The sequence below is a fragment of the Sebastes fasciatus genome, chromosome 16 (assembly GCF_043250625.1).
Source record: "Sebastes fasciatus isolate fSebFas1 chromosome 16, fSebFas1.pri, whole genome shotgun sequence".
Classification (NCBI taxonomy): Eukaryota; Metazoa; Chordata; class Actinopteri; order Perciformes; family Sebastidae; genus Sebastes; species Sebastes fasciatus.
The window spans coordinates 16,909,269-16,931,038 of NC_133810.1; the positions used below are offsets into that span (position 1 = coordinate 16,909,269).

General features: G+C 40.3%; 1 protein-coding gene across 1 annotated transcript in view; it reads left to right on the forward strand.

The window, feature by feature from the left end:
* Positions 1-20,757, forward strand: part of mtnr1bb (melatonin receptor 1Bb) — a 44,483-nt gene extending 23,726 nt beyond the window's left edge. Inside the window, exons 2-4 of the mRNA XM_074611159.1 lie at positions 12,103-12,221; positions 13,061-13,405; positions 14,417-20,757. Coding sequence (XP_074467260.1) covers positions 12,103-12,221; positions 13,061-13,405; positions 14,417-14,839 — 887 coding nt within the window. The 3' untranslated portion in view covers positions 14,840-20,757. The remainder of the gene's footprint in view (positions 1-12,102; positions 12,222-13,060; positions 13,406-14,416) is intronic.
* The last annotated feature ends 1,013 nt before the right edge of the window (positions 20,758-21,770 follow it).

Below are 21,770 nucleotides of genomic sequence, written 5' to 3' on the forward strand. Positions count from 1 at the left end.
CCGCAGCACGAGGTCCGTGTTGGCCAAACCAAGACTTGCCCCGCAGCACGTGCCTAAACACAAAACAGCCATATGCACAGGCAGCGGCAGTTATGCAATGGCCAGACACTATTTGGAAGATGAATGCTGTCTCTTCTCATTGTGCTTTGAAACTAAGTAGCCTTCAGACCAGGGAGCAATTTAGCCACACTGCAATAACAAAAATAGATATTTTCATTTGATAAAGGCAGACCAAACCTCAAAACAGGAAGATTTCACTTCCAGACCTTTTCTTTGATGTACCTCCAACTCTGCATGCCCTCATGTATATGGTAATGGGGTCATGTTATCCGGTCTTCATGTGATACTGAACCATCTGTCTGCTCGATGCGTCACCTAGTGCGATGTTCAGACCTGTGCATTTTTCTTCCCTGATGTTGTCTGTGTTATTAAGTTGTATTCTGTCAGATCTGTTTGCTAAGAATTCTGCTCTACTGATAATTACGTAAATACTGAAACCAGAAATTAAACAATGTTCATTCATTTATAGCGTAAATAGCCCACACCCAGGGCATTCTGTCCAGAACATTAAAAATACTAGGTTATGTATCATATGCATCATATAGCGACCACTAGCGGTGAGGTTGCAGATTTAAACCTCTGCCGTGTGCCAACTGTGTAGGAGAACTGCAATGGCCGAATCAAAAATGTGAATGGCCCTATCTAGAGCTAGGTGTTGTAAGAGTGTGTGTGTACGTGGGAAGTGAGTGGTGAAGCAAGAGAGAGAAAGAGCGGCGGCGAATGTGTGATGAGCGGAAAGGTGAGCTAGTGGAGCACAAAACAGAGTTGGTTTAGCGCTGAGAATATCAAGTGAATGTTCAGTGGAAGTTGCAGTTTGTGCTGAAATAAATGCTGCAGCTCCTCAAGACCAACAGAGGTTTCTCGCCTTGTTTCCTGGCGGCTGAGTGGAGTGATGGAAGGGGTTAACACCAGAGCGAGTAACGTTATCAACTCTGGCCCTAGCAGGAAAAGTTAGGTTTGTACGTTTTGGGCTACTGTAGAAACATGGCAGCCGGCTCTGTGAAACCCGCTCCGTATGTAGAAACAGCTCATTCTAAGGTAACTGAAACACAACGATTCTTATTTTCAAGTGATTATACACTAAAGAAAACATACTTGAGATCCCCCTAATTGTTACACACTGCTCCTTTTAAATGTGGCATAGCAATTGAGCTAAATATTTGTCATTTTAAAAATTAATTCTTTGGTCATCCGTCATTTCCATTTGTCATGGAGTTCCTGAGTTTTTATGCAGACATGTTTGGAGAGATGTCCCAGACGACTGTGGTCCAAAACAAATGACTGTCCGTGCCAAAAAACAAGTCTCTTTTTCCCATCCCACACATAACAGATAACATTTGTCTATAATTTTATGTATGAGCAGTTACATTTCGAGGCATAATTAGCAAATGTGCAAGCAATTTAGCCCAGCTGCACAAACGCACACACGGATGCACAACTCTGCTCACACTGGGACAGCGTGTTTAGCATAAACTGGTATTCAGATGAATGTGGGATCAGTAAGATAAATATTAACACAAGCAGCACATACTGATGCACACACAAAACTAGAAGATGAATGACTTTGATAAGCTTGGTTCAGTGTGGCCATTCACACAGCATAAAGGGCAGAAACGCACCTTTGTCCCATCTACTAAACACAACTATTGATTGTAGTTTAATATGGAAATTGTCTGTGTGCAGAGGGCTAAATATATAATTTATTTGCATATTAAGATGTAGAATTGTGCAAACATTTATGTGTTTTGTAAAATATTTGAGATTCACTTGGACTGAAAGCCCCTGTTTAATGAGTGATGATGCATACATATCTTATATATCTTTATTGTGCCCATTAATTTCATTCAGTGAGGAGGAACTCGGCACTTTTTCCCTCCGCCTAACTGACCATGATTTAGTCGTTCTTTATCATTATGGTCACGGCATGTTTGCTTGAAAGGTTATATTATACGGCAGTTACTTAATTTGTTCTCAGTTGAGCGTGAGGGTTGTGTTTTTTGCGGTCAGTGTGTTGTATTTGCCTTAAACCCTCGCAAGTATAATAGTAAAGTGACGTGACACTACATCGAATGGCTTTTTCCAGGAAAACAAATTGCATATAAATGTATAAAAACTTCAATGAAGGGAAAAGCAGCAACATCCCAAAAGCAGGTGCAATAATATAAGTAAACTCCTTTTATTATTTTTTTGTTTGCAATTACATTTGGGTATTTTTTTGTGTTTATGTAAGTTATTTAAAAAAAAATTGTAATGCTCCTACTGTGGAATCTGTTTATTACTGATTTCATCATGTTGCATTGGATATCTTGGAGCTGGTTTTGCATAACACTGCTAACATATTAATCGTTGGAAATTGATTCATAAGCGTCATATTTGGTGATGCTTGTTGTTTACACTGTAAACAATCTGTGACAGTGCCCTCTAAAGAGAGGCGACAGAAGCAGAGAGGGAGACCTGAGGGAGGGAGCTAAAGGAAGAGCTGCTTTGCAAAACTGGTTTCAAAGCAGCAGCCAACCAACGGCTGAATCATATTTACTGAAATATTTAGCAACCACTTCCTACACACTGTCCTCCGATGACTTCTTATGGCTCTGAAGCTCTTTTAAAGAGTAATAGTTAATAGTTTCATTTAAAAAAAAAAGTACTAGTAGTACTACTTCTACCATTACCAATACCAACATTTCCGGTTAGAGAAGGTGAAAAATAAAGCTAGATGGCGCTAAATCCACCCCTGAAAAACACACCCAGGTTTAGGTCTCTCATGGTCAGAAACATCGGTGAAATACACATAGGCTTATTAGTCGCTTGCTTTGACATAACCACTGTCGTTATAAAGTAGAGCATGGATTTAATTAGCAGATGTATTTTGCTGGCATTAACGTTATTAGTGTTATAAGTTAGTATCAAGTCTTACAGCGGAGAAATACAATTTTACTCACAGGGGAAAAATACACCCAAGTTGCCGGCTACTTAGCGGAGGTAATTTCCAAATAGGCGTATTAGTTGCTTGCTTTGACATAACCACTGTCGTTATAAAGTAGATTTAATTAGCAGAGGCATTTTGCTGACGTTATTAGTTTTATAAGTTAGCATCAAGTCTTACAGCGGGGGGAAATACACTCCTAAGTCGCGGATTACTCACAGGTCACACCTGTGAAATACACTGTGGTTCGATTCTGCTGTCAGTTGGCTAACCGCTCCTGTTGACTCCAGGCAAGTGAAGAAAAGTTCAGTTGTAACGCTAGTATATCCAGCACCATGTCAAATTGCACCAAATTTGACAAAGTGCTCCCTTGGGTCCCCAGCAGTACACCTGCGAAGTATGATGTAGATCGGTTGAGTGTTGGGATCCCGCCAATGCTCTATCGTTGGCTCGCCCCCCAGTTGTCAGGCAGTGTGCGTTTATGTGTTTTGGGGGAGTGGCAGATGTAGGCATGTGTGTCATTGTACTGCATTTCAAAATCTCTTAAGCAGGAGGTCCGGTGTTTGGGTGTATAAAGTGTCTGGCACAGGTCACCTTGCTTTGCATCCTGTCCCCTTACCAATAGTAACAAACACAACAAAAACGTAAGCATAGAGGTGGCAGATCAGAAAACGCTCTTTTGGACAAAGCATAATATAAGATGACCTTGACTATAAGACAACTTCCAGAGGGAGAATGTTGGATAAACACTTTTTTTGTGGGTAAGAAACATAAAGAAAAACAAGGCAGTTGGATTAAAACAAAGAAGGTATATTAAATCTCTGAACATTTAATTACATTTATAATTCAATGTTTTATGGTACTTGAAATGCAGGACACATTAGTCTTTGTAATACAAGTTTACTGTCTCAAAGAGAATCTGCAGCATTAAAGCTGGGGTAGGCAGGTTTTTTTTGGGCGTCATTGGGCAAAAATTAGTCTTTCAGCATTTTACACCATAAATTGGTGCATAAAATTCACCAGAATGCAGGAAATTAAGTGTTTGATGCCCCCCCCAAAGGTCTAATCCTAGAATTGCCACTGGTGTTCAGGCTTTAGAAAATCTAGCCTGTGACGGAAGACTTTGGCCAATCACAGGTAATTTCAGAGAAAGGGCGTTCCTATTGGCTGTTCTACAAATGCAGATGTGTGCACACGTCCCTTCAGCCTGTTTCCGTGGCTGAAAATCCTGCAGAACAAAATGCTATTCCAGCATTGGCAACAACTACCTACACTGCAAAGCAACCCCAAAAAAGGGAGACAGACTTATCAAACAGAGTCTAAAAGAGAGTCTGACAATAAACGCAATAATACACGTATCAATGTCAGCTAAGCGTTTCAGAGATGGAGAGAAAATGTTGCTCATAGTTTAGCCTTCTGCTAACATAATGTGGCATAACATGGCTGTGGCTCTGTAACTAGTTAAATGCCTACAAGTTTGCAAAGAATACAGGACGGTAATTCTCATAGAATTGCTGCTATATAACAACATTGGGATCACAATCACCATCGGGATGCTGTTTGAAATGAATGACGTACTTGTACAGGTTAATGTATGAAGCGCATGCATGTCTGGTGGGAGGGGCTTTGTCTTTTCCAGAAAACTACCTACCCCAGCTTTAACCTTTTTTTTTTAATTGATCTACTGCCCATCCAAATGTGCATGTCCTTGTTTGACGTATTTTAGTAGAATCGAGCACTAACTTCCAGGTAAATTCTCGTCACATCTCTTATTGGATAAATTGCTGCACATTTCTAATTAAAATGTTACTCCAGGGATGTTTATACCAATTAACTCAACCAGGATGACTTTTCCCCACACTGCACTTCAGACAGAATTTAATGGTGGGTTAGATAAATGGTGTTGGAAGAGGATACTTGGTGAGCCAGGGATAAGGTGTTTGCAAATAGGAATAGTCTAGACATTTATTTATGGGGATTTATTTTGTGGATTTAATTCAATCAGAGATTCAGAAAATGACTTCCACTTCTCAGGCGTCTATATTTGGTTATGTGTACGGCAAATATTGTGACCCTTCAAACTTGTTAACTAACTAGTCACAGATGCCAGCATGTTTGCTGATGTTGTTGATGCAGCTTTTTTTATGCCCTGAAAAAGCAAAAATCAAACACTTAAAATGTTGGATGTACTGTAGGCTATATGTGTCCTTGCTCCGGCAGAAAGAGTGTAAAGCTGAGCTCACTGTACAGTATTTGCCTGAGGCAACAACTGCTTTTCAGTTACAGCTTACAGTACATCTGAACTCTGTTCAAGAACAGACTCAAACTTTGCTGGTGTACTCCTCTTCTCCTTTTTTTCCTTTTAACATGGAGAGTCTAGAGAGTGATACAGTGCACTTTTAAGGTCATTTTTCTTCACATAGTAGTTCCCAGACATGCTCCCAATCCATTTCAGTCTGGCAGCATGGCTTGACCATCCACCTTGCAGTCTCAATGTGCGTTTTGTCTCTTTTATTCTGTGAGAAACACATTCAACCTCTGAAAACAGCGGCGGAAAAAAACAAAAAGCACGATCATTGGGTCGTATCGTTCAAAACTAACACTCCTTGGTTGAGAAATTTGAGGAGCAGCTAAGTGAATAGACAAAATAAAGAACAGACAGTGGTAGAAAGGGTTTGCCTTTCTTTCCATTGTGGGGTCAGCTATGTATGACCAGGCAGTCTGCAGGGCAGTGGAGTGAGGAGGATAATGGCATGCTGAGGAAAAGGCTCTGATGTATAGCAGTGATGACAAGATCGTTTATAGCCTTGCCTACAAAACTATGAGTACATTGTATTACTCTTTTATCTTCTGTCATCAGCTTATTCCCCCACCTCTTCTTCGCTGCTAACAATCCTATCCTCTGCTGACCTTTAACCTCCTTTTATTTTTCACCATCCTCCTAATTTTCTATTTCCTATTTGAAGGCTGTGTTCACTCATCTCTGCAGATAGAGTCAGACATTGCCTCCCTTTTGTCTACGTGTCGTGTTCTTCCATTTAACAGACTGAAGAAATGACCAGAGGTGGCAGCTTCATTATAAAATAACAAGGCTGTTAATTGTCCAGATCATGTCTTGTGAGGATTGTATTATTTACCTTCCTCAAATGAGATTGGCTCCTCACTTTTAACACATGCCTTTCCACATGACAGTGCAGCTTTTATCATGCCTGACCACTTTTCCCTCCACACCAGTCCTTTCTGGATTCAGACCCCATTCCTGTCATCATTCCCTTGACATCTTTTTTTTTTTTCACTGAAAACAAATTTAAATGCTAACAAGGCAAAGCTGCCTAGCATGTCCTCCCACAGGAAAGACATTTAAAAAAAAAAAAAGCAAATGAGAGGAAAAACTTTGCAATCTCTTCCCCTAGGGAATTGCTTACAGACATGAAGTGAAAAATGCACAAAATCATTTTTCCTTCTCAAATTGTTTATTACAGTATTCATTCATTCATGCACGCCTTTTGACAAAGGAGATTAAGTTTCAGTCAACATTTCCATTTGCAATTATGTACATGTGAATAACCTTGTAAAAAGCCGCAACAAACGTAATCATCCAATCCACCTATTAGGCATAAAAAAGAGGGGAAAAACAAGCAGGAGTGCGAAAAAAATATACTGTTTACTATGCATGTTTGTTCATTTCCTCTTTGAATGGTGCAGCCACATAAGTTGCTACTGCAAATTAAAGTCAACGCTTCAGAGTGTGCGTATGCTTTCATCTGGAAATTCAAAAAATTCAAGGTCTCCAAGCAGTTGCTTGTCCAAATTACACCCAATTCCCAGGGGCTGCTGGGCAAATTCATTTGTAGTGTAATCTAGTTTACATTGCTATAAAACCCTGAAACAAGATTGTCACATTTAAGCTTAGACTCTCATCTATGAATAATTATGAAATGTGATCATCATCACTGTCATAATCCGTGGCTTAGTGAGCAGGTGTGCATCTTACTGTATGTGCGCTCCGCAAATGTGAAACACTTGTTTGCCGCTTCGTCGAATGCACGCCGCTCTCTATCAGGCTGAGGGCGGAGAAAATGAAGTGGACAGCTACAGTACCGCTCTCTCTCACACACACACACACACACACACACACACACACACACACACACACACACACACACACACACACACACACACACACACACACACACACACCACACACACAGAGATTTCCTGGGTCTGGTGCCAGAGCAGTACACGTGTAGCAATGGCTGCTTCAGCAGTCCTCATGCATTAACAGCATTGTGTGGTCAGAGGAGTCATAAACAGCTATCGCAGAAAGGATTACTCTTTTCATTTTTGTTGATAATTGCAACCATCTGCCTTGTTTTTCCAGCTTTATAAGAGTACTGATGCATGTCCATTAGTTATAAGTGTGTGTGAGAAAAACAAATGCACTCCTTTATCTAATTTTTAACTTTTACAAACTTTAATCTTCTACACCATCACATCTCAATATTCACATCATGTTAACTACTTTCCTACTCATTACACTCATCAATAAACACAACTACTCTACCATGTACTTCTGTTAAACAACGCTTCAGCATAAAACAATGAAACAGATTTGGCAAAAAGGCCTGAAATTTGATTTAGCGCACAATTATGCCTGAACAAGGGGCTCATAACAGCCGTGCAGCTATAGTACAGGAGTTTATGTAACGCTGGTTATTTGTCACGTAGTGTGTGACATCACGGCAGTGCAGTGGAACACAGCGGGTCATTTAATAGGTCAGACGTTTCACGGTTCAGACGTGGTTGGTGATTGCCTTTCGAAAAGACAACATGGCTCTGACAGCTGTGTGATAATTGTCTGAATATTTTAAAGCTCGAGTACACACAGCTGAACTGTCACCCTTTCAAATGCGCTGCACTCTTTGCTGTGTTGGAGGTGACTCATGTTCAACATGAAAATTGAAAATCAAATTCACATAATTACAATAATACTTGCATTTGCAGTCATTTCTGACTGTGCAGAGAACCTTTTATGCTTTTTATTTTTGTATTCCTGTGCCTGCCTCCGTACATTAACTTTAACTGCATGATGGTGGATCCTTTCTTGTAGACTCAAAACACTTAAAAAGTTTTACTGCCTAATTTCAACTTAAAATGCCATAATGACTGTAATTAAAATGATCCCATTACACTAGCAGGCTGCTCGTTTCACAGAATCCTTCAAACTAGGCCTCGATTACCCAGTGCAGTTGTCGGAGCATACATTTTAAGAAGCCCATATAAAACTGTTTGTGGTTAATGATGCAAAATTTGAGCAGTTATACTTAACGAGGTCTATTATTCATGTACTTTCTCAAATTGATATTGTTTCTACAGCATGAATGAAGGCATATTTGTGTGGGTAAAAAAGCATGCTGCAACAATGTACGCCGTAAAAAGAAGAAGACAATAAAGTCGAGCCTTCTGAAAGAACTAGTAGAATGGTGTTTTGTTACATATGGAAGGTAAATTTTGAATTTCCACTTGCAGTGAGTCTCAAAACTCTTCCCTGTAAAGACTGCTGTATAGCCTCAAGGTGAGATTAAACCACAATCAGTACGATTCTTTTGCTCACTCTTTGTGTTTATTGTATACCTTTTGTGTGCACGTGTACCTCCACCTCCATGCTTTATATGTGTCTTTCTTTATTGCACAATTTATTGATTGGAGTGGGACATGCATGCCCACACACACACACACACAGAGAAAGCAGTTGATGATGAATAATAATCTATCCAGACTGAAAAGATAATTTCTTCTTTATTGCGTTTGAGGAGCCCCGTAATAAAAAGACTCATATTAAGGTTTTTAAAAAGATACAGAACGTCATCCCCCCTTTTCATTGTACAGTATGTTCTTTCAATTTATATTCAAATACACTGGAAAGAATGAACAGTATTGTATTATGAAGGCTATTATCAGGCTATAATTGAAGATGCCATTTGCCATAATCCCACGCTTTATGTGAAAGTCTACATTAACACATTTGTCTTATGTATATTTTGTTCGTCGTGATTGAGGCGTGGTGAATATGACTATATATCAATCAGAAATGTTCCCCAGAGGACAAATCCCTCTGAATTTGATGATCCCTTGACTTCTCCGCTAGCGCCGCCTTGAAATTCAGATTTGTATTTTTTTGTGATATGTCTCAATAACTTTTGGATGGATTGCCATGGTCTCAATTTGTCCAAAATGTACCTGCAATCCTAATGACATTCCCATCAGCCTCAGCTGTGCGTAGTGCCTCTCAGTATAGATTAGAATGCTAACATTCTAAAGGTCAACCACCTGGTACACATTATACCATTGGCATGTTAGCATTGTGAGCATTTTAGGATGCTAATTTTAACATTTAGGTCAAAGCACCTCTGTGTCTATAGCCTCACAGAGCTGCTAGCATGGCTGTTGACTCGTAGTCTTGTGCTTTCAAGTTTAAAGGAAAAATGGAAATATACACAATTTATGAAAATCAGCAGATCAAGCTGCTCAAGCTGCATATTTTAGATCAAAGACCCAGACTTTAATTAATTAATTCTTTAACCTAGCTTGTACATATTAAATGAAGAACGTATCCTATTACTTGGGGGGGATGTTTGCTATATACTGTATTGATATGGTCTGCATGTTGTGTCAGTACAGTTAAATGAAGTGCCATGCAAGTATAACTAACTTCAGACTGGTGTAGAAAAATCACACCACTGGTGGCCTTATATCAAAGGCCTAATATAATTTTATGTTAATGCATGTTTTCAATGTGCTTTAGAACACATTCAGTTTTTTCTCCTAGTTTTGTACAGTAGCGTTCACCATTGGCATTCACATTCAAAGCACATGGTAAAGACTTGTTGGGACATGGATCACAATAGGTGCAAATCATAAAAAAGGCCAACTTTTATTAATGTTCAAAGTGCATTGAATCATGTATTTGTTTAACTTGATCACAATGCATTTGATTATTGCAAAAACGGTTCAGAACTTGGAAATACACATTTTAAGGTGTATACTGTACACTCTATATCCCTTTTTTTCAGGGTTCAAGTTCAGGGTGCTAAACCTTCAATTAGTTTTGAATTGCTGTCTCCACTTTGTGCATCAGGCTGCATAGTGACAGTTCTAGGTTGACGGCCACACCGGAGCCACATGTGCACATTACTGTAGTTTCAAAAGGAAAAGTGTAGCAGCTGCTTGGTATAGCTGTAAATAAAGCTCTGGTGCACTTTGCACTATGGACTTTTGACCTGGTTCGAGCAGGTTGATTATACAGGACATGACAAGAATCCCCAATACAGCTGAGAGATGTCTGAGGACATGACACCCAGGAGGCATTTCTCCTCTACTATCCCCACCACCGAGGTCTGGGGTTCCTCCTGTACTTCAGGTCCCTCCTGACAAATACAGGAACAAAAAAAAAAACATGAGGCAAGCCGCACATATGAGACCTAAAAGGTTCAGGACAGTAAGACCTATCAATGCACTGCCCCATTATATCTGGAACTACCTTTACAATAGCACGTTCCGTTCACCTGCGAATAGCGAACCGCCCTATGAATGTCTCTTTTGGTTCTGTATTTTTTTAATACATATAATATTCTCTAAACTAGCATAGTTTAGAGAACATTAGAAATCCAAGAGGAAAAAGTCGCAGTTACAAATCTGTCTGCTACTTTAGCACCGTGGACGGCACCATGGATTTATCAATAGAGTGCTCCAGGGATGACGTATTTTTGTAGGCCAACCAGGAAGTTAAAATTGCCCTGGGTTCCCTCGACAAACAGCCAATGGGATTTTTCCATTATGTTTTGGATTATTGCAGAAAATAAGCTCTGTGGCCAACACACGTTTATGATACTTATACGTTTTGTTCAGCAAGATAATAGCACTTTTATGATTTTTGAAGTGTGAACGCAATCAGAACGGTCACATGAGTGTGAGTATACAAAACGAGGCTGTAAAGGCGGACGAGTCCGCTTGATGACGTTTAGTAGTCTCATTTAGCCTCGTTAGCTAACCCCCTCTCAACAACCATAGATGAACTTTAGATCTTAGTAATAATACCAAAAGCTCGCAGCATAAGGTAGAGGTTTGGCTGGTGGAAGGAGCTGTGGCACTGCCAAGAGCATATGAGGAGAGTGAGAAGTGACAGGTTATAATCCATACACCTGTATGAATATGATTGGATGTCGCCAGTCAGCTGGTTGCCTAGGTAGCCGATGAATGAGCCACTAATGGGGACGCATGAATGAAGCAGCTGATTGCCATTGGCGAATGCAACTACAGTGCTCTGCCTGAACTAAAGCAATGCATAATTTATGTGACGTACCAACTGGATTTTGTGAAGCAGATACCACTGTTGGAGCGGGGGGGGGGGGGGGTTAGACAGATTAAAAAGGACCTGCATGCCCCAGTGTCGCAGAAGCTCAAGTGCCGTGTCCACAAGCTTGTCCGTCTACTCTGTCAAAACACAGCGACTCTGCCATTCCTGATAAAACTTTTTCAGGGACGAGGCGACTGGCTGTGGCTTTGGCTAGAACCCTTTGGTTTGTAATCTCATCCCTCTCTGCCAACAATCTCGCCAAGCTGGACACGCCGGGATAGGCTCCATGCAACATTAGGTTATTGTCAGAGAAAGAATACTTGAATCAAGGAATGTGCAGCAATTTTAGTTGCCATATAGAAATACGACTGTACTGTAGAAACAAGGTGAATGCTGGAGGGAGATTCTGTCATTGTAGCATAATTTCAGCTTTAAAAAGCATGTAAATCGCAATATGTTTTACATGCAAAACATGTGAGCACTTTAAATGTAAAAGCATTAGAAGTGCTACATCTTATGCATTCTATCGGGATGAGCCAACGGGGTTGAATGTACTTATCTTGATTGTCTGCGCACATGCAGGCGAATTCATCGTGCTGAGATGAGAAGATGAGGGGCCAAACCCCTCAGAGCTGCATTAGAGGGTGAATCCAGTGTCAACAGAACAGCATGATTATGATGTCTCCTGCATAAAACATATGACTCATCTCACGATCAGAGAGCAATTTACTAAGAGGCTGTCTCTCTGTGTCTTCCTCTCCAGGTAATGTATTTGTGGTGAGTTTGGCCTTTGCTGACCTTGTGGTAGCCTTCTACCCCTACCCCTTGGTTCTCTATGCTCTCTTCCATGACGGATGGGCACTGGGGAACACACAATGCATGGTAAGACCGCATCAGTCACATCATTACTTTACTTTACTACCAATACAACACCAATAAACCCACTCCCAAACAGAAACTGCATAGATGGACGACACGTCTCCTCTTCCTCCCACTGTATAAAAGTGAAGCCAAAATATCCCGGATACGGGAGCTGCAATCTTGAGATTTTTACATCATTTGGAGTGCAGTCGTGATCATTGAGGTCCCGCCAACACACCCGCCTGAGCCAATCATGAGCCGGGCACGGCCACAGCTTGTTTGTATGAGCCACCTAGCTACTATGTTAGCACCACGGTAGCTGTTTGGCAAGAAAGACACAACAACTAACCATAATATCTCTATAGCTACATTTATGATGAAATTGACACATGTTCTATTACACAGACTTGTGACTGTTATGGAAAGTTAAAGTTACATCTCCTCTCTCGTACAATTCCTGACCCTCCGGCTCCGCGACTACTTCACTCAGAGCAGCTGTCAATCACAGCTGTCAATCATGACGTCTCACCCCCTTTTTATAGCATCAAATAACTAATTAAAACTAAACTTATCAGAAAAATAAACAGTTGAACATTCATCAACGTGATAAGAACTACCTAAAATGACAGAAACTATCTTTGTGAAAATGTATTTGACGTGTACTTTGACTATTTAGTTTGGCCCATATCCCATCCGCTTACATGGAGGGGGCAGGATTTTTTACCTATACTGCAGCCAGCCACCAGGGGACGATACACATGATTTGGCTTCACTTTTGGGGAGCCGTCATGTCGTCCATCATTATATACAGTCTATGCTCCCAACACACTGACGCAAACACTTTATTTATTTCTGTCCAGGTCAGCGGTTTCCTTATGGGGCTGAGTGTCATCGGCTCCATCTTCAACATCACTGGGATAGCGGTGAACAGATACTGCTACATCTGTCACTCGTTCTCCTACAGTCGGCTGTACAGCTATCGCAACACTCTCATGTTTGTTGCCTTAATTTGGGTGCTCACAGTAGTGGCAATTATCCCCAATTTCTTTGTCGGCTCCCTGCGCTACGACCCGCGGGTCTACTCCTGCACCTTCGCCCAGAATGTCAGCAGCTCCTACACAGTGACGGTGGTCGTGGTCCACTTCTTGGTTCCCATCGCAGTGGTGACCTTCTGTTATCTACGCATCTGGGTGCTTGTGATTCAGGTCAGTGTCCTGCATCTCAACATGGTTCTTTATGTCTTTGCACACACAGAAGGTATTAACCTGTATACATGCCATCGGCTATAAATAAACAGCCCGTTCTCATTCCCAGGGTGTCAAATACTGAGGTTTTGTCACGGCCATCAGCGTTCGATACCGCCACACAAGGCACCTCTTAGCGCCAGAATGAAACGCACCAGGCATTCCATTAACTACAATGTAAACCCATCTCAGTAAACGTGAGACCCGGTGAGGTGGATGGGTCCAACAAACACAGGGCTTTCATCCAGGAGACCGCTGTTTGTGTCCTGTGCGTCACGTTCCAGTCAGCTGTTCGTTTGTGCCCCGTGTTCACAACGTTCAGTGTCATTTTCACTGTACAGACGAAGTAGTTTAAGCCCAACCATGTATTTCTTTCCTAAACGTAACTATAGTGGTTTTGTTGCCTAATCCGAAAGTGACGCCAAGGGTAACTATAGTGGTTTTTGATGGCGAAAATAGAGTGAAGCCAATGAGTGTGACAAAGCGGCGGTATGTGACAAGTTGGGATGAGAATGTGTCGACATAAAACAGGCACCCCCTTGGGCCAAACAAGGATAAGACCCATCAGTCTTCCAGAGTTCATCCAAAGTGGACCTGTAATGTAGAAAATGTGGTCACTCTGCAATTTTTGAAATTTTGACCTTTAATCATTGACCCATTACTGGAAGAGTCATTTTTTAAATGCCAGACTATACCAACAAAATACATCATTGAAATCATTGAAATCATTTTTGCCATGTAACATTTGAGTTGAGCAATTTGGTCTTTAATTACCAGCAAAGATTTGGCAAGTCGATGCCTGCCCATTTCAGCTGGGGATATCGTGTTTGACAGGCAGATAGATGGACGAGATCCCTGGAGTGGTTCTATGTGTGGATATCTGTGTGGGTTTCTGTCTGTTTTGTGTGTAAGATAGAGAGGCAGAGGGGAATCATTAACAGTCTAATTCCTTTTTTATGTGTTTTCATCCAGGTGCGACGTAAAGTGAAGACGGAGGAGAGCCCTCGCCTCAGACCAAGTGACGTGCGGAACTTCATTACCATGTTTGTGGTCTTTGTGCTGTTTGCCATCTGCTGGGCTCCACTCAACCTGATTGGCTTGGCGGTGGCCATAGATCCGACCCGCGTGGTTCCTCGTATCCCCGAGTGGCTCTTTGTGGTCAGCTACTTCATGGCCTACTTCAATAGCTGTCTGAACGCCATCATCTATGGCTTACTCAACAGGAATTTCAGGAACGAGTACAAACGTATAGTCACCTCCGTGTGGGTGACTCGGCTTTTTGTGACAGAGACTTCGCGAGCCGCCACAGAAGGCAGGAGCATGAGGAGCAAGCAATCGCCACCTCCGCCGCTCAACAACAACGAGTCGGTCAGAGACCGTTCAAACAAAGAATGAAATCTGAAATCCTTGAACCTGTTATATGGTAATTCCTGTTTTTATGTGACATCCAGTCGGTTGTGCAGCTAAAGAGTATCGAGTAACGGATGAAACTGGAATGGATGGCTTGGTTTTTTGTTACATCGATCAGGACAGGAGAACATATTTACATCTGCAGAGAAGGTTTTATTTAATTTGTGAAGAATTCTTGAAAGAAGTTCTGAAAGTTTATCATTTGCATGATTGACTCAACGACTTTGCCAAAGTGCTAAATAAGGCCTAGTTTCTTCTATGATTCTCAACCACCAAGCATTAACGGAGCAAACATTTTAGAGATGTTGTTAATTTATGTCCTGGGAGAGCGGAGCCATGTATTGCAGTTTCATTTAGCTCGTACTCTAAAAAACAATCTGAATGGTACATTAATATATCATAAAAGAAATGTAACATCCTTTAATGTCTGCTGCTGTAGACTCTTTGACATATTTCACAAAAAGGGGAAGCCACTGGTAAACATAGGCTACACCTCTCCTTAGTAACTTCAAAAGCCTCAAATAGTACAACTCGCCTCACCTGAATGCTAGAAGAAGAGATAATGTCAGTCTGTCTATAATGTATAAGATCAGTCTGATGGGGTTTGACATGGTGACAGTAATGTGGCAGTAGCATATACTTCATGCTGCCTCGTCTGACCCTCTTGCACTGCAAAGAACGACAAACAAAACTTAGTAATGAACATTAATTCAGGAAATAAACACAAAGCAAGTCACTAGCGCCACACTGTGTAAGACGTGCCAATGAACATAGCTGTTTTAGTTCCAAAACAAATGGTGGATGTGATGTAGCAGGAGGAGGACACCTACATATCTACTATTGCTGCTGTACCCATCTTTCTGCATATCACCTTACTACTAGTAGTAATACTTCTCAACTGCTGCGGTTACACCATTATGTAACTTTATCACAATCTATAGAATAGGTCACTGTAGGCTGCATGTAAAGCCTCCCTTGATATTATCTCTTGAATAAAGAATCTTTATATACAATGTGAGAAAAAAATAACCAGCCTATTTCCTCGAAGGTATCTGATACCAGAGAAGTTATTCTTAAAAACTATTTTCTCCAAAATAATCCATTAATCTTCAATTGAATAATGTTGACTCTTAGTTCAAATTGTCTGCTATAGGAGTGCAACATGAGTTGTATACAGAGCACAAAAACTACAAAAAACATACTGTACCACTTCATCAAAAAAATAAATACAGAATATATATATATATTACATATATATATACACAATATATAGAAACATGTAGAAATATTTAAACAACATCAGTTTGTAACCAAAAATATAAAACTATGGAGACAGGGTTACCCTGACAAGAAAACTAAATAAATATTAAAGAGGACCTATTATGCTTTTTCCTTTCCTTTAGTGTGTTATATAGTTGTCTGTGCATGTAAAAGGTCTGCAAAGGGAGTTATTCTCCCCCAGAGAAACACTGCTCCTGAACTGCCTGAAACGCCTTGATTGAAGTAGTCCTGTTTTTTCTTCCATAATGTGGTGATGTCACCAAGTAACACATTTGCATAATACCTGCCTGGCGGCTAGTTTGGAACGCCCTGAAACAAAGCTAGTTAGAGCAAAGCTGGAGCGGATTCCGAAGAGTTTGGTTTAGCTGACCAATCACAACAGAGTGGGCCAGCTGACCAATCAGAGCAGACTGGGCTTTTCGGGAGGGCGGGGCAGGAGCTCAAACAGAGCGTTTCAGACAGAGGTTGAAAAGAAGTGCTGCAGCACAGCCGGTATGAGAAAAATAAAGTGTTTTTTGAACATTACAGCACAGAAACATGTTCTTGTAGAAACCCAAAATACAATTATGCACCTTAAAATGAGCATAATAGGTCCTCTTTAATTCTCTGTAAACCTACAATGGATGGAGGGCACAATTTGATTTGGCATGATCAGTGGTGGAAAGTAAGTACACTAATTCTAATTTGAGTACAATTTTGAGGTAATACTTAGGTTCTTTAAATATATTTTGATGCTGATAGTTTTGTACTTTTACTGAAGTACTTCTTCCACCGCTGGAGAACTCCCACAGGGCATGACAGTCAGACACACAGCGAGAGCACAATTCCATACACCGATGCCGACATATTAACATTATCACAATGCAATAAGTTGTTCAATTTAAAAAAAATAGCCAAGTGCAACAGCATGGATTATTCCTTATGCACACTAACGCTTTGCTATGCAATTTCGAAACACAGTGGTAGTCACGATCCAACATCAATTTTATAGAAAAATCACATCCAGTTAACTGAGATAGTCCATTATCACCTTAGTCCATCCATAAATCTTATTTATTAACCTGTAAAATAATGCTGCTCCCTTGCAGGCCAGACAGCAAGCCAACAAAAGGATTAAGATACACAGCAAGTTCAGGATGTTCTCGTGTTTTCTCTGTTAGAAAGCCTCCAGCTCTGGAAAAAGGAAGCGGATAAATACATTTACTGAATGTGCAGCAAGCAATATAGAGCAGGCACAGGTTCCTCTGCCTCCTACATCATAACATGCAGAATGTGGTAGTCTTTTGCAGTGGCGGTTCTTATTTTTCATTCTGAAATACTTATGCAAAATTCTTGCTTTTCATTTCATAAGTAATGTATCTTTGTAGTTCATTTATTTTCTAATAAAAAAAAAAAAAAATCACCAGGGACACATTTTGATGCTTTCACTGTGGAAAAACAAACAGAGTAGAGAAAGTGTGACCAAGAGTCACTTGGTCATATTTAATCTGACAGAAGAGTGACGTTCATTGCCTCCTAACTGAATAGTTTGTTGAAAGATTGTTGAGAAGGTGCAACTCATATCTGTATATCCCATCTCAGGGTGCCTAACCGAACATTTTGTCGTGCTACACAGTTGTCCGAAACATTTGCAGCTTGTTTGCTGCCGTAAAAAGGGAGTCTGAAGACGTTTCAAAGGGATGTTTTGTAAATTACTGTCATTGTGGTTTTTAACTGTGGTATATTGTTATTGGAGATGTATTCGAAATGTGTTTTTTTTTTTATATATCTGAAGCTCAATAACCCCACACAATTAACAGTTTATTACCAGATTATGCTTAACCACTACAGTTGCATCTAAAACAACCTCTTGCTTAATTGGCATGCATCACTAAAAATACATTTTCAGTGTGGAGTGATGGAATCAACTTCTAATTGCATAAATCAAATATCCAAGAATGGCAAAACAAGCTCCTCATAGCAATTTGAATGTTTTTATTTTATTTTTTATTTTTTTAACGCATTTAAATTCATTGCACAATTGCGTGTACTTATACAGGGTAAAAAATGTGCAAAGCCATAGATCAAGAATGGTAACAGATGCAAAGCTCAAAGTCGTACTATAAATATTCATGGGCCAGGACGGATGCAAGAGCTTTGCGAGCAGAGGAGGAATATTTGGAAGCAAACAATGATTTGCGGTGAAGAGGAGGGTAGAAAACATGGGTATATAGAAGTTTTTGTTGAAGAGATAGGATTGAGATCAATTTTGAGTGACTGCGCAGTCCTGACGAGAAAGGTGAGAAGGTCACTCCACCACTGGGGAAGCTGGAGCGGTGTTCAGGTCGCTGCAGGGAAGGAAGAGCTGAACAGCAACAAAAACTAAAAAAAGATGTGATGTTGTTATGGTAGAGAGAAAACTAATGCTCCAGCATGTGGAGAGTGTTTTAGATGCACTTGGAGGGAAGCAAATACTTGTAAACAGTTTAAACCAAAGAAATAGGCATGGCTGAAGGGTGTAAGGTGTACATACACGTGTTATTGCTGGGGGGAATCTTTAAAACACCTCTTTTTTCATTCAAAATTACTGCCTTACAGTTAATACAATAGTGTCAAATTTTAAATAGTATGGCATGTGCCATATTTTCTATTAAAAACGAACCCATTCAGCAAACCTAGTTGGCCTCCATACTGTTTCTTTTTATGTATTCAGGACAGTTCATCTATAGAAAGTTTTCTCCTCAGAATCGAAGTTCACATACAGGCCTCAGGCCGAAACAGAAGAACTAATATTATCTTTTTTTCTCCTTTGTGTTTTCTTTCTATATACCCTACAGCAACATTATGTAACTATGTTCATTTATGTTCCATATGCACACTGTCGGCACCCTTACTTTGGGCATTTTTCCTCCATGCGACCAAATAGGACACCTTGCTCATGTTGGTACTGCACAACCTCACAGTTTTTTTGGTTTCTGAAACTTAACGACTCTGCTGCGATTTCTCATTTGGCTTTAACACAGAATAATAAGATCATTATTTAGGCTTCCAAATCCTGGGATGAATGTTGTTTTCAAAATTGGAAAGCTGGCACTATGTAAAGTGCTTTTCTGAAAAACAGGGTAATAAAAAACTATATTTATTAGTTTTATTAACTGGAATTAAAAACTTGAGTGTTAAAAAAACAGCATATTAAAGGTGTAAATAACAATCCTTGCTTCAAAATTTACACACAAGGAATTGAGCAGTGAAGGTCATCACAATGTTTTTCAGTAGAAGATGAAAGCTAAGGTTTCCTTGTGCTACTAATCCTTTTGAGTGCTGCACTCAATGAGGCGACACACTCTCAAATTTCTGCATTATGCTGCTGGAGTCCCTCTTGCTCCCTTCTCCAACCTCCGTTCCCTAAAAGAGGCATTCCCTGAGATTTCTCAGACTTTTGCTTTTCTAACCATGTGATCTTTTTGGAGAAAAAGTAGCACGAGTGAAGCAGCCACTTTGCATTTGAAGAGGCTATAAACACACTCGCTTCATTTGGCTTATTTTTCCGAATGCAGTTTGTAATCACAGGCCATAGATCACAAGATATCTCCAAATCATGGGAACTCGATCACATACAGTGATGTGCTGATTAAGGCTGCTTCTCATCATGGCTTTGGTGATTTTAAATACAACTTTTTGATCAGTGTTGCCCTCTTCTATGCAGAAACCTGGCACCCTTGTAAGCAAGTATAATTAAAAAAAAATTTTCCTCTGGACAACTGCCAACTTTTTCTCTTCCTTTATTTTCATCTGGACGTGCTCGCCATACAGTTTTATTGTGTCATTGACGGGTTATGTAACAGCCTGACAACATTAGCTCACAGCTAAAGGCAGAAAAGGATGCAACACTGATCAAATTATGTGCAAGGTACCTTCACTCGGATGGAAATAAAATGACAAGCCTTGGGAACATAATTGAATGCACTTACAGTATGCTGTCACAGGAAATGCGATGACACACCTCAGAAGCGTATGTTTATGCTCCTCCTAAAGAGTTTACAGACAGGAAACCAATCGACACATTAAAAAACTGACTGCGAAAACGTGAACGAAACAGTTATTAAAAAGTCTGCAAAGCACAAATCCTTTTCACCTGGTAGATTTTTACACACAACTTCGTTGGCTGCAGCTCGTTAGACATTTTGCCCGCAGCCTGAATTCTTTGAGGCATGTTACACAGGAATTCAAACTGTAATGTATTTTCTTTTGTTTTGTTTGGTGTAAAGAGGCACAAGACATGAGCGAGGTTGGAAATCGGTGACTGAACTTTCAGGCATTTAGCCAGTCGACTACTCGTGTCTCCTGTCCCAGAGAGGCTGTGTGAATGTGCATGCTTGTCTGATGTTGTTTACGAGGCGATGCTCATTGACAAGAATTCACTAACAGGTGCAGGCCGTGGCACCTGGAGGATGGTCTGAGTAACCAAAGGGAAATCTGTGGAATGTAATGGAACTCAACACTCAAAAAGGCTCGGTTGTGACACCGAGTCTCATCAAAAATGAAGCTGTGTAAAAAAGATATGCATTATGTTATGTGTACAGTTCTACTGAAACCAGATGTTATGGAAAATAAAATTGATATAGCATACTTTGTGATATTTGCTCATTAATGCATCAGCGTGCTCAAAAAGATTCGTCGCCTTCTTTTCCAGCATTGCGTTTCATATTTCATCCCTCAGTAAGTGTTTAAAAGGTTTCTTTAAAAGCCCCAAATTCACTAAAAAGCAACACATTTCTCATTGCAGACCAGTACGCCAGAGATTTTAAGGGTGTTTTGGCTGAAAGTTTCCTGTAGATGAGGTACCCTCTTAAGGCTCACAATTAGGTCGAATTGGAGCAAGAGAGCTTTCGCAAGCTAGTGGTGCATACTTTGAACTCCCTCATGCCATCAGGCCCTGCTGCTGTGCACTTGCAGACTCTTCTTGTATGTGGGTATATGGGTAGATAGTTTGAAGGTAAAGTATATTGCTGCCCTTAGTTGGTGGAAAGGTGCAGATGTGAATGGAAAGCAGCTTGCAGATTTAAAGGGTCAGGTTACACAAATTTGTATGACACATATAGTAACTTCCGTACTTAAGTAATGCCACTTCTGGTATTGCTTTAACCCAAACCACGATCTTTTCCTGAACCTAACTAGGTAGTTTATATCACATAGCTTTCGCACTTAAGTTACGCCACTTCTGGTATTGTTTTAACCCAAACCACAATCTTTTCCTAAACCTAACTAAGTAGTTTTTGTCACATAGCTTCCACACTTAAGCTACGCCAGTTCCGGAGTTATTTTAACTCAAACCACGAACGTTTCCTAAACCTAACTAAGTAGTTTTTGTCACGTAACTACCATACTTAAGTAAAGCCACTTTCTGAGTTATTTTAACCCAAACCACGAACGTTTCCTAAACCTAACTAAGTAGTTTTTGTCACGTAACTACCATACTTAAGTAAAGCCACTTCCGGAGTTATTTTAACCCAAACCACATTTTTTCCTAAACCTAACCAAGTAGTTTTGTTGCCTAAACCTAACCAAGACGGAAGTTTATTTTGAAAAGACAGATTAGGCATGCTTGCTGCACTTGTGGAAAGATACATCTTTAATTTTTGAATTTTGTACTCTT